The sequence below is a fragment of the Pseudorasbora parva genome, chromosome 11, assembly GCF_024679245.1.
Source record: "Pseudorasbora parva isolate DD20220531a chromosome 11, ASM2467924v1, whole genome shotgun sequence".
Taxonomy (NCBI): Eukaryota; Metazoa; Chordata; class Actinopteri; order Cypriniformes; family Gobionidae; genus Pseudorasbora; species Pseudorasbora parva.
This window is the reverse complement of record NC_090182.1, coordinates 1,386,746-1,401,281: the sequence shown is the minus strand read 5'-3', so window position 1 is coordinate 1,401,281 and position 14,536 is coordinate 1,386,746. Positions and strand designations below refer to the sequence as shown.

Here is a 14,536-nt window from a genome sequence, read left to right as displayed (position 1 = left end):
GTCACTTACATTTTAGACGCAATATTGACTGTTTTTGTTCTGTTTCAGCAGTGAAAATATCACAGCAGAACCGTAACGCGTCTCACAGCAACAGTGTGTGTTACTGAACGATTCAGTGTTTGAATCGGTTGAATCAAAGATTCTATTACCTGTTCATAGATGTCTCATTCTTAAGTGAATCGGCCGTTTGAAAGAATCATTTGGGTGAATCGACTCAATGACTCACTCATTATGACTCACCTGCTGCCACCTACTGGTGGTTTAGTTTCATGTTTAAACACTTTCCAACATTTATTTGTTTATTCAAAAATACAAATCTCATAACATCATTTAATGCAGTTGTAATTTTTCAGTGTAAATTATTTAATTTGATTGCTAACAGCCCTATAGTGTCTTATTTTAATTTAATGTATAGATCAAATTTAAGAATATAATATGAAACCTGAAGCAGAGCCAATATTTAATAAGATTAGGGGGAAAAATGCCCTTTATAAAAGGTAGAAATGTCACAAATATGCAGATTTAAACATGCCAAAGCTGAGAATATTGCCTCAAAATAAATGATATCTACAACACAAATTTAAATAAATTAATAAAACAACTTTCCGAACAAGTGAGTGACCGATTTACTTGTCCAAAGGATAAGCACATGAACATGCTTGATGTCGAGCCCTGCATGTATATAAAAATAAACATAATATTATAAATTACATCTGTACAAAATGGACTCTCCTCTGGCTTAAATTTGAGATCGCAAAATCTAAATTTGACGAAATGTTCATGGTTTCAGGCTATTTTAAAAATACATTAATTTGAATGAAAATTTCAGCACAGAAATGATCCATCACGGCAACCCGTCAAAATAAAAGTAGTTGTATTATTGTAAAGAATAATGTCTTAATTGTGGTGTTATTTTTAATTAAATAACTTTTTTTTTTGTTTTTATTTTAACAGTAACATCTGGACTTTGTTTGCCCAAAAATGATTTTTTTTTTTAAAGTGCATCTATCTAGAATTTCTTTTATACAAAACTGTGTTTATTTCATATCTCTCTGTAAATTGGTTTCTTTGTTCTTATTTTATTAATCATTTTACTTATTTTATAAAAATAATTTTACATTGCAGAAAAGTATATTCTCATTTGTATATGCTGTCGATACCTCTTTGAAGGAAAACTGGAAGGACTCTCCAGTAATTACACCACACAAAGTAAAAACACAATGTAAATCACTAACAATGTACGGGTAATGCCAGATCAGCTAAAGCTCCCCTTGGCTGATGCTCACAGACCCGTTTTGGAGAGCTGGTGCATGATGGGAAGCAACAATATAATGGAGTTCATTCAAAAGTGTGCAGTGTTCAATAGGAAAGCATTCAGCAGCCGTGAGCAGTGCTGATCCGATGTCAGCTCCACCTGCAGAGCTCCTGAACCGGATAAACTGGTCTCGGATACACTCGCTATTAGACGACCTCGCTGGCCGGCACACCCAGGAAAACATTAAAAAATATTCTCAAATTTTTTTTTGCCAACATGCGCCTCTTAGGCCCCATTTACACCAGAGCTGGACTAATATACAACTTCATAACTGGAGTAAAAATAAAAGTACTGTTGGTCAAATATTACTCCATTACAAGTGAAAGTTGTAAAAACAGATTTGTTTTCTGAAGTACTTAAGTATCAAAAGTAAATGTCCTTCTTTATGTCGCCGCATTATTGTATTATAGTTGTATAAATGCACATTATGCCATCATGGTTTAAGCCAGTCAGTGACGCTCCATCTGACACACTAGCAGACGACTAACTTAAACTCATTTAAATACTAAAGTTACAAAGCTCTTTATAAAGCTGCTGTCACTTTAAGGCCGAATGCACGGATCCAATACACTGATACACATCTGATATTCTCACACTGTTCACCTTCACTGAAGACAGAATCAACTTTGTTTATGTGAATCCTCTACTAAATGAGCATTTGGACATCCGTCTTCTTCCATTTTGTAGAAGTTACATCTTGTGACTTCCGCGTTTGTTTTCAATCCTCAAATACAGAATCAAACGGTCGTGAGTCAGCAGATTCATTCGTATCGCCAATGTCACGTGATTTCAGCAGTTTGACACGTGACCCGATTCATGACCGTTTGATTCTTTATTTGAGGAACGCGGAAGAGAAGCCAATGCTGAATAAAGTCGTAGTTTTTGTTATTTTTGGACCCAAATGTATTTTGGATGCTTCAAGAGACTCTAATTAACCCACTGATGTCTCATATGGACTACTGTGATGATGTTTTTATTCCCTTTCTGGACATGGACAGTATGGTGTGCATACACTTGCATACGCTCTCAGACTAAATATAAAGTATCTTAAACTGTGTGTGAAGATGAACGGAGGTCTTACGGGTGTGGAGCGACATTAGGGGGAGGAGTTAATGACAGACATTTCATGTTTGGCTGAACTAACCCTTTAATCGCTCTAAAGCACTTCGACTCGGCGCAGTAAAGTCACGCCTGAAAAATCCTCTCCCCCTATTGACAGAAATGAGAGCGTTAGGCAGAGATGTGAGGGAGGATTTTTTTTAGATGTTACTTTTTACTGCGTTAAACAAAAAGAACTCTCAGAAGTGCTATTGCGCCACACATTATAGTTCTCCTTTTAACCCGCTTAGAAAAGTGCCACGTATTATTTTGTGTCACCATACTTGATCGTTCATCTATTGGTGTAACTGTATTTAAATAGGGAACACGTGGAGGTGTTTGGGGGCTTCTAACTTGATCTCTGTTTGGTACCGTAGTGAATGAACTGGGCTTAGTGGGCTAAGCTAAATGCTATCAGATCATCACCGCAGGTCAGAGACAAGAGAGGTGTGTGTCAACTCGTCTTTGTTAAGGGAATAACAGTTTAATATTTAAAAAAAGCGGTGAAGTATCCCTTTAAAGATGTGTGGAAAAGTGCACACAGCAAAACACTGAATAATAATTTTGTCTGCATCCATTGAATATCACGGCGTTTTCCAGATTAAGAACTTGGGCTGCCAGTGTAAATGCAAATATCGGATTCGGGTCGCTTTTAAAAGATGATCGTCAAAAAGAAAATCAGATATAGTCACCAAATCGGAATGGTGTAAATGAGACCTTAATCTGCTTTCCGTCCTCCCCCTTCTGAAGCACTCCATCACGAGTCTAATTAGCATGAGTATGAACGCGTCTCCCACAACAAAAGAGCCCACGGAGGGGTGCGGGAGTGCCGGATCCCTGCCCATTCACGGCTCCAGCGGCCTTTGATGCAATGGGAAAACCCTCCCGACTGCACAACTTCAGCCCAAGGGCAGAGCGCTGCGATCAATACTGGAGCAAAGACTGGAGTGGGTCAGCTGCGGACACACACACACACACACACACACACACACACAGGGCAAAGTCCAACAAGAGTTTAACGCCCTTTAGAAAGAGGGAGTAATTAGTCCTTTAATGGTTGAGAGCAGCTAAAACCTGCAAGAGCAACTCAAACCAGCTGTTCATTTATTAGTCATTTACTAGAACTTGAGTCCTGACTTCAGTCAAGAGCTTCGCTTCCCCTTTAGAAGTTAGTGTGCACTACGGTGAGCAAATGTGTGTGAGCATTTTGTTCATTTAGATTTTCTTCCTGACCGAAAACCGAAGCTCAAATCGATCATTAAAGGTGGGGTCAGTGCTATCTGGTAACCGTTGTTGATATTTCAAATCACCAAAACAGACACGCCCCCACCCCCAAAAGGGTCCGCCCCTATATTGATAGCTCCGCCCCACACATACGTTACCCAGGCAACAAATATGGCAGAATCTGTGTGTAACTAATACAGGTCGAATATTCAATCAAAAAGTCACCCCTTACCATCACAAACCGTTCTCATGATCAACTCGATAGAACACGAGCCGACAGTCCCGCTAACGACATATCACAATTATGACCAGATTAGGGTCTATATATATATATAGATCATGAAGAGGAAACAAACATATATTAGGAGTATAGTATCTTACTTGTCGGACATTTTGTGAGCTGCCGCTTGAAACACTGAGGGGATTTAGATGCTCCATATGGTGTGGAAATGAACGGGTCTTTATCATCGCTGAAGTGAGACACAATACGATCGCAGATGGACTAACAAGCGAACATGACAAGAGCATAGTCAAGCAAAAGCAGCATATATTAGGCTATTTCTCGTCTAATGTCCGTCATGTGCGACTCGTGTGTTTTAAATAATGACATGCACTGAGCGAGCGCTCTTCACCATCATTAGTAGACACGCCCCCTACCTGCTGATTGGCCACGAGACCTTTTTTTGAAATAACACTTACCCCACCTTTAACCTTTAAAGGGATGAACTAATGCCATTTCATGCATTCTGAATTTTTTACACTGCTCAAGAGTTGACTCTCATGATAAACACAGACCACAAAAAAACAAAAAACACTTCTCCCGGATGAACACACACACATTAACGGGCTTAATTGGGGTTACGGGAGCCGTCGGCGGCGTTGGCGTTGTGTGTTTAGCCACGAGATCAACAATATCACTAAAGAAGTGTGCGTGTGTGTGTGTGAGAAAGATCAGCTCGTTCAGCTTCCCAGATAACCAGTGTTAAGGGAACAGGGGATGCAGTTTGTGTTTCAGGAGTTCTGCCAGGAATGTTTGGCCCGTTGACCCCAGTCGTGCAATGATTCCTGCGCTCTGCACTACGGTTCACCACAACACCTCACTTTAATAACACTTCTGACTATAAAACTTCCACTAAAGGAAAGAGTTATGTTGAGTAATGTTGAGTAATATCAATGTTGGGCAAACTATTCCTTAGTGGCCCAAATAAACAGCTCATGCCGAGGGTCAGGCGTGCTGAAGAAGCAGGACGCGTCAGACACACACAGCTGTCCAGAGGGAACAATAGTGAGTCAGTGGTGTGGGTGAGCAGCCCTGAGTCACCTTAAACGTCAGCACGGCCGTCCCAACACACACACACAGCTGAAACTGCAGCCTTCATGCCAAACTAGTCTGACCGCTCCACACGAGTCCAGATCCACACACACACACACACAGAGCACAAAACATCTCTGCACTTTTATGACGGACGGATGCACTTATGACGGACGGATGCACTTTTATGACGGACAGATGCACTTATGACGGACAGATGCACTTATGACGGACAGATGCACTTATGACGGACGGATGCACTTATGACGGACAGATGCACTTATGACGGACGGATGCACTTATGACGGACAGATGCACTTATGACGGACAGATGCACTTATGACGGACGGATGCACTTTTATGATGGACAGATGCACTTATGACGGACGGATGCACTTTTATGATGGACAGATGCACTTTTATGACGGACAGATGCACTTTTATGACGGACGGATGCACTTATGACGGACGGATGCACTTATGACGGACGGATGCACTTATGACGGACGGATGCACTTATGACGGACGGATGCACTTATGACGGACAGATGCACTTATGACGGACGGATGCACTTATGACGGACGGATGCACTTATGACGGACAGATGCACTTATGACGGACAGATGCACTTATGACGGACGGATGCACTTTTATGACGGACGGATGCACTTTTATGACGGACAGATGCACTTTTATGACGGACGGATGCACTTATGACGGACGGATGCACTTATGACGGACGGATGCACTTTTATGACGGACGGATGCACTTATGACGGACGGATGCACTTATGACGGACGGATGCACTTATGACGGACGGATGCACTTATGACGGACGGATGCACTTATGACGGACGGATGCACTTATGACGGACGGATGCACTTATGACGGACGGATGCACTTATGACGGACGGATGCACTTATGACGGACGGATGCACTTTTATGACGGACAAATGCACTTTTATGACAGACAGATGCACTTTTATGACGGACGGATGCACTTATGACGGACAGATGCTCTTTTATGAAGGACAGATGCACTTTTATGATGGACAGATGCACTTTTATGATGGACAGATGCACTTTTATGATGGACAGATGCACTTTTATGAAGGACAGATGCACTTTTATGATGGACAGATGCACTTTTATGAAGGACAGATGCACTATTATGATGGACAGATGCACTTTTATGACGGACAGATGCTCTTTTATGAAGGACAGATGCACTTTTATGATGGACAGATGCACTTTTATGATGGACAGATGCACTTTTATGACGGACAGATGCACTTTTATGACGGACAGATGCACTTTTATGATGGACAGATGCACTTTTATGATGGACAGATGCACTTTTATGATGGACAGATGCACTTTTATGACGGACAGATGCACTTTTATGACGGACAGATGCACTTTTATGATGGACAGATGCACTTTTATGACGGACAGATGCACTTTTATGACGGACAGATGCACTTTTATGAAGGACAGATGCACTTTTATGACGGACAAATGCTCTTTTATGACGGATAGATGCACTTTTATGACGGACAGATGCACTTTTATGATGGACAGATGCACTTTTATGATGGACAGATGCTCTTTTATGACGGACGGATGCACTTTTATGACGGACAAATGCTCTTTTATGATGGACAGATGCTCTTTTATGATGGACAGATGCTCTTTTATGAAGGACAGATGCTCTTTTATGACGGACGGATGCACTTTTATGACGGACAGATGCTCTTTTATGACGGACGGATGCACTTTTATGACGGACAAATGCTCTTTTATGACGGACAGATGCACTTTTATGATGGACAGATGCACTTTTATGACGGACAGATGCACTTTTATGATGGACAGATGCACTTTTATGATGGACAGATGCTCTTTTATGATGGATAGATGCACTTTTATGATGGACAAATGCTCTTTTATGATGGACAGATGCACTTTTATGATGGACAAATGCTCTTTTATGATGGACAGATGCACTTTTATGATGGACAGATGCACTTTTATGATGGACAGATGCACTTTTATGATGGACAGATGCACTTTTATGATGGACAGATGCACTTTTATGATGGACAGATGCACTTTTATGATGGACAGATGCACTTTTATGATGGACAGATGCACTTTTATGATGGACAGATGCACTTTTATGATGGACAGATGCACTTTTATGATGGACAGATGCACTTTTATGAAGGACAGATGCACTTTTATGATGGACAGATGCACTTTTATGAAGGACAGATGCACTTTTATGATGGACAGATGCACTTTTATGATGGACAGATGCACTTTTATGATGGACAGATGCACTTTTATGACAGACAGATGCACTTATGACGGACGGATGCAATTATGACGGACGGATGCACTATTATGATGGACAGATGCACAGACAATCTGTGAGCGCAGTGCTGAATTTTTTTTAATGCACAGAAACAGTTAGTAACTTTTGCATTTCTTATTTTGATCTCATTATATGAATGATCTCTTACCTTGAGGTTTTTTTTGTTCCTCATGTTTACAGATAATTGTTTTGGTATACAAATCACATCAATATTAAAAAGTAGCTTTAGTAGCAATTTGTTAAAAATTAACAAATAGGCATATTTTCAGCCATATACAATTGAATAAAAAGATCTGCTGCTAATAAACTGTCCCTTTAATGATCTATAAGAGTCATATTTACTTCTCTAGAAAATATAGTTTAAAGAAACCCAAGCGAGTTCCACTCTTGAGTCACGGGGCAGTTCCTGCTACATGTGCTCATGTGAGCAAGAAACAGACGAATGAGGTTTGGCAAGATAGCCACAGCCTCTAAATGACTAAATCTGAGCACATCACAACATTCACACCCGCTAGCGAGAGCGATGAACGCTGGACAGACACGCGGCACTGCTTATTATTAAATTAGGTCAGATGTAGAACTAGCATTAATAAGTGTTGTTTTAATTGGTTCATTCTTAGTTTATCATCATTACTGACCCCAATCAAACGAGTGCTCAACTCAGCCTAGGCTTGACCCCTGCTGAGATTTGAAAGCCTCAAAAGCATAATACAAACCTTTCTACTTACAGCCATATAAACTATTTAACATCTTTGTTATTGTGCTAAAATATGCAAGCACATTTTGTATTCTTAACACCGTCACAAGGAGTGCTATAACAGCAAATGGAAATGCCATTCGTCTATACATGTAGTCGATCTAGAGTTTAAATTAGAATAAAACACTATAGGGCTGTTACAAATCAAATTAAATAATTTACACTGCATTAAATAATGAGATTTGTATTTTTGAATAAATAAAATGTTGAAAAGTATGTTCAAACATGAAACTAAACCAGCAGCAGCAGGTGAGTCTTAATGAGTGAGTCATTGAGTCGATTCATCCAAACGATTCATTCAAACGGCTGATTCATTCAAGGAGATGTGCTCATATCACCACATAAGGACTAAAGCTAAAGTTAGGGGGTGTTTAGCAGCGCTTGAAATGCTGGAGTCAGAGAGATATACACACAACACTATAGTTATTCACAAAGTTCATTATTTGCATGCGTTTTAAAAGCTTGCCTGTTAAACGTTTCATTGGTTTTACATGCTCTGAGCGCGCACTAAAGCCTGTCACACACACACGATTACTGGACTAAGTCATCTTACTGCGCTAATACAGTCTCACACACACAGGGCTAAAGTGAAAGTCGTGTGTGTGGGTATTAGATGAGCAGCTCTTAAAGTGACAGTAGCGCAGCCTATAGTGAACACTTGTCCTGAAAGGGACAGTTCACTTCTAAAATTGTTAATAAAACAACAAAAAGAAAAATCACTCACAGCTCTTGAATAAAAAAATACTATAATACAGTATCTTTTAAATCAATGTATTTTGTATATTGAAGACTATGTAGTTTTAATTTTAGCCTACATTCAATTTCATATCTAAATGCTGCTGTACATCTCGGAGCCGCCACTGTAGATCTTTATATATTTATTAGTCTATATTATACAATACACTAGGGATGTGTACACATTTTTTTAAAGTAAAGTTAAGTGTAAGTAAGGGTTTAAAGTAAAATAAAGAAAGAGTATTGCAATAAAACATTTTTTTCTTAACCACTTTCTGTTCCTAAGAATAGAAAAGCTAAAAACCGTGGTCCGAGGAGTGTATTGAACCGTGGACTGACTGTGTTGTTGTATCCCTGGGAAATACAGGGATAGAAAATATATATAGTATGTTTATAAAAAGTTATAAATAAGGATATTTTTCATCGCTTCAGGGCTTTATTAACCCCTGGAGCCCTTTTATAATGGATAGATGCATTTTTTTAGCTTCAAATCTCATCTTCCATTACAAAGCTTGGATTAGCCAGAATGTTTTATAATATTACTCCGATTGTGTTCATCTGAAAGTTGAGAGAGTGGGTATTTTCATTTTTGCGTAAACTGTCCCTTTAAGAAAATTAAAAAATGGGATGCTTTTAAAGCGGGTTTGCAAAGTGTAGCCAGTCGAAAACACAAACACAGCCATGAGGTTATCATCATCATCATCATCATCACTCACGGAGCTCCCCTCGCGCTGCTGATGCTGCACACACACACATACACACACACCTGCCGATGCTCAGCAGGTGCACTCAAGAGCAGAAGTTTAATCCAAAAGTACACACACACAAACACAAAAGGTTTATAGACTCACCGCGATGAGCGTGTTGTTCCTGCTCTGCTCCCCGGTGATCCCGCTCCCTCCGTCCGCTAGCTCCCCGCCTCCGGTCGCTCTCTGCCCCGCGGGGTCTGCGGGAGGAGCCGCGGGGGGCTGGCGGTGCTTATTCGTTCGTTTGGCCTTGGTTTGCTGGAGTCGCTGGTGCAATGCTAACGATTGCTGCCTGTCTATCTCCACTCGCTCCATCACCGTGTTATTATACCGACTCTCGGAGACGGTGTGATGCCGCCGAAAGAGCTCGATCCGCCGCCGCAGCCGCTCCATCACCGTGGTGTGCCGTTGCACCACATAATCCGCCATCATCCGCGTCTATAAACTCTCTGGATACGAGCTCGACTCACACACTAATCGTGCCGTTTGTGTTCGCGACCGTTTCCTTACAAAACACACTCGACCGACTCCATTTTCAGCACTATCTGCCTCCTCACACAACAAAAGAAACGGCACATCGTTCAGACGCGAGCGACTCAGAAACAAATCCGTTCCCTTTTAATTACCGCTAAACCACCCACAAAAATCCCAATAAAATCACACCCGGAGTCCCAACACAAGCCGAAGTGAAGTTAAAACGACGGTTTTATGAATGAAAGAGCCGACGGACACTGATAAATCATTCAACTCAGGGAGTCACATTTGTCTAGGAGATAATTTAGAGGAAAACTTTTGAAACTTTTACTTGAGGAATCTCAGTTTGACCCTTTTAGATAATATTTACCTCAAGTTTAGTCCGATTTATTCACAGGTCGTCGTAAAATCGACTTTAAATCGGTGTTATCGCGAAAACTAGCAACAACTTAACGTTACTTAAAAAAAAAAAAAAAAAACGTTTTTTGTCAGTGAGTGTGTTCGCCTCACAGTTGAAGTTCTGACAAAAGACGCACTTGAGATACAAACCCATCGACGAACGGGTATAAAAACGCTGGGATAAACCGTACACATTCGCACTAAAACACTAACTTTACGAGTTACGAGTGAGTTTTAGTTGTAAAAGTAACTTTTTAAGTAGCAGAGCGGCTAACAGCTGATCCTAACAGTTGCATTACAGCTACGGATGTAGCTTAGCCTGAATGCTAACAAGCCCTCAAACAAAGCATTACAAACTCAATCTCTCCCAAAAGCGCTTTAAAAGTCTTGAAGTACACACAACCGACTCCAGTGCCCCGGTTTATCTCGACACGAACACGATAAAGCGACCGGTGGAGGAATAAACTCTGCCGTGCTGCGCTGTCTCTATTGTTTTCCAGTGTTCGGGCAGTTGTTGGTCGCCATCTTGAAACTATGTATTTTTTCTTTTTTCCTCTGTTTTTTATCCGCGCGCCGTGAGTGACAGATCACTCGCGCAATCACAAACTACTCAAACATTCCTCAGCAGATGCTCTGTGCCTTATTATTCTCACACCTTATTACATTTGTCTTATCCTTATTGTCTTATCTCACACCTTATTTTTTAAATTGTGTGAAAGAATGCGCACTTTTTGAAAGATAAAAATAGATGCAATGGTGTTTATCAGCCATCAGTATGACAGAAGCAACAATAACTATCAACTAATGCGTTTTGGCAGAAAATACGTCTCTTTAATCAAATATCTATTCATCATTTATGACTTTTTAGCTGATTTTTTTGCATATGACATTCTAGTAGTATCTGTTGACTATAGGGTGATTTAGATTTTGTTCATATTGTTTCTATAGAAAGATAAACATAAACAGTGATTAAAGCAGAGATATGAACCGTCACAGATGAGTTTTAGAGGAGGGTCAATGGCAGTGTCCACCTGAGATCAGGAGCCGAATTACAGGCGTGTAAAGATGACTTTATAAAGATGGCAGCTTCATTATTTTATTCTCACACAGAGATTGGCAGATCTATTAGTGAAATCTGTTGACTTTATCAATCTGTGTGTCATTATATGCCAACGGTGAGCGCTCAAACATGGCCAATAAGCACTTCTGCTGTGTTTTTAGCCTGAGTTTGAGTGCCGGTAACTCCAGAAGTGTTAAAGATATCTCAATATCCTTTTAGATTCTGGCTCTTCACTAACTTTTCTTTTGGTTTCTCCATTTTAAAGGCCCTCGATGGTTCAGTCCCAGAGATATGGAGAGCTCAATGTGGCTCCATCATGAGTAAACTGGTCAATTGGTACGCATTATCAGTGGCCAAAAACAGCTGGGTCACTTTGCACACAGCACATACTTTTTTTTTTAAAGAGGAATATCTTAAGAACAAATAATATTGAAACTAGAAATGTATACGTTTTTTTCTATCAGCTCGTTTACATATATACCTGTTTGAGTGCCATAAATATATTTTTTTGAGGTTGTCAAGCCTGTGACTCTTATATCTTAATATAGACTCTCATTCTTAATAAACATTTCTTTTGAAATCTTCATGTTCAAGGTCCTATCCCATGGGATTCCCAAAGCAGCTTCATTTTCAGATTTCAGATTTTCAGTGGTCAAGAACCAATATAGGTATTTTTTTAAACAGCTGATAGTTATTGTGTTTAAAGAAGAATGTCTGAATAAATCACCCTGATGTATCATGTTTCCTTCTATCAAAACAGCTGAATACAACACCTCTCTGACTGCCAAAGACAACAAATGAAGTTTACATGCCTTTAATTCAAGAAGTGGTAGATATCTTAAGGTCATATTAGATTCTTCATTTTTTGGCACTATGGTTAAATCTCATAGTTGGATGTCAGAGTGGTAACATGTACTGCGTATATGAAATGTTGTTTCAGGAACTGTAAAAATTAACAAAATCCCATCTTATATATTCATGATATAACTGATTCAAATGTAGATTCTTATAAATGCACTTTTGAGAGCAAGTTAATGTGCCTCAACTTGAGTGGATATTTGGCACTCAAGTTTGTTTTATGCGATTCTTTTGATAGAGGGAAACAAGATACATTTCTGGTTTCAACATCATTTATTCTTCAGATATTCACCATTAAACACAATAAGTGTGAGCTGTTTACAGAGTGAACCACATTTGGTTTTCAATCACTGAAAACGGGTAATATTCAATACATTTACTCATGGAGCCACATTGAGCTCTCCATATCTCTGGGACTGAAGCATCGAGGGCCTTTAAAATGGAGAAACCAAAAGAAAAGTTAGTGAAGAGCCAGAATCTAAAAGGATATTGAGATATCTTTAACACTTCTGGAGTTACCGGCACTCAAACTCAGGCTAAAAACACAGCAGAAGTGCTTATTGGCCATGTTTGAGCGCTCACCGTTGGCATATAATGACACACAGATTGATAAAGTCAACAGATTTCACTAATAGATCTGCCAATCTCTGTGTGAGAATAAAATAATGAAGCTGCCATCTTTATAAAGTCATCTTTACACGCCTGTAATCCGGCTCCTGATCTCAAATATGAACCAAATCGAAAATTTGAGCTGGGGAAGTTTCTGAAAAGTGCTTTGACACAGAATGGCCCCCACAGTGTGTGAAGAGTTTGTGATAATAACATGTCTTTCAGACTTCATGTGACCGATGGTTCTCCGTCTGGGGTATTTCCCTTTCATAATGCACCAGCGTCGCCTCTTTTGGGAGATGAAAACATTGATGATTGGAAAGAAACCGGAAGCTGTGCAGAACCTCAGTGGATGAGCACCCAGAGCTGCTCTGATTGTGTAAAACTGAATTATGTAACTCACACTGCTATCACTTCCAGAAATAGCTCTTCCTTTAAATCTCATCACTGCTGAGATCAGCGTTTTGCATCTCAAAGAGCTATTTTTAAAAGAGTCCAGGACATTTTTGGACACGATACTCCAGCGTGCAGCCATTTTCCACAGATAACGCTCCGGAAGATAGAGTTTGACCTGGTTTCCATTGCTTTTAATAAACTATATTGAGTGTGTGGCCTACACAACTGAACACCTAAAGGAGCCGTGTGTAAGAAATGTATTTCAATGAATCATAAAATGGCCCTGATATGTCTCTAGACATTAATAAATCATGTTCATTTCAAACACTTCTATCACTGCCAGCAGTAGTCCGGCAGGATATTGTCATTATAAAGCTGTTGTTGCCCTCAGCTGATGTTGATGATGTCATGTTGTGTTTGGCCTGAAGCTCCGCCCTCCACTGATCGACCAATCAGGAGTCAGTAGTGTTTGGGGTTGCCAGATCTGCTCTAGTTACCACAGCTGCAGATCTACAAACGTTCTGCTGATCCTGCAGCCAATCTGGCAACCTCGAGTCAGGGGGAGGGGGAGGGGCATACACCGCTCTACAGTTCTTTAAAGGGATTGCAGGACCAGTTTAGGCCACAATCTCACACACACTTCCTTTAAAACAATGTATAAACCTCAAAATATCTTTCAAGCAATGTTTCTCTCTCTCTCTCAGCGCTAACTGCACATTTCATTTGTGAATAGTGATGTATGATGGGATGGCCTCTGGTGTTATTTGGAGCCGTTTATCATGATGTTATTCTGTGACGCGGCGTCTCCAGTGAGCTGATATCTGTGGCCTCTCGCCTGCTCATCCTGTCCTGATTTCTGCACGCCTCTGGTCATAATTCCCATAGATATCTCTCTATGATAACTGCACTGGGATGGGGAAGCTGCTTTAAGAGGCGGCTGTGCAGGTGTGCTGTTATCATTAACACACTTTAGCTTTATGACATTTACTTTCATTTGCCACATCAGTGTGAGTGTGTGTGTGAGAGTGACTGTATGCGAGTGTGAACCCTGTGACGCCGCTGGTCTGGATGAAACACTCTCTCCTTCACTCGTTCTGGACTGATCTGATGTTCATCAGCACTCGCGTCTCACACAGGTCTGATTATAACGCTTAAGGTCCAGGTCACGTGTT

General features: G+C 40.4%; 1 protein-coding gene across 2 annotated transcripts in view; it reads right to left on the bottom strand.

Moving 5' to 3' along the window:
* Positions 1 to 10,995, bottom strand: part of maml1 (mastermind-like transcriptional coactivator 1) — a 38,176-nt gene extending 27,181 nt beyond the window's left edge. Inside the window, exon 1 of one of the 2 annotated variants that reach the window (XM_067456752.1) lies at positions 9,674 to 10,995. In XM_067456752.1, coding sequence (XP_067312853.1) covers positions 9,674 to 10,000 — 327 coding nt within the window. In that variant the 5' untranslated portion in view covers positions 10,001 to 10,995. The remainder of the gene's footprint in view (positions 1 to 9,673) is intronic. The other variant, XM_067456751.1, reaches the window with a different exon arrangement.
* Positions 10,996 to 14,536: the final 3,541 nt, after the last annotated feature.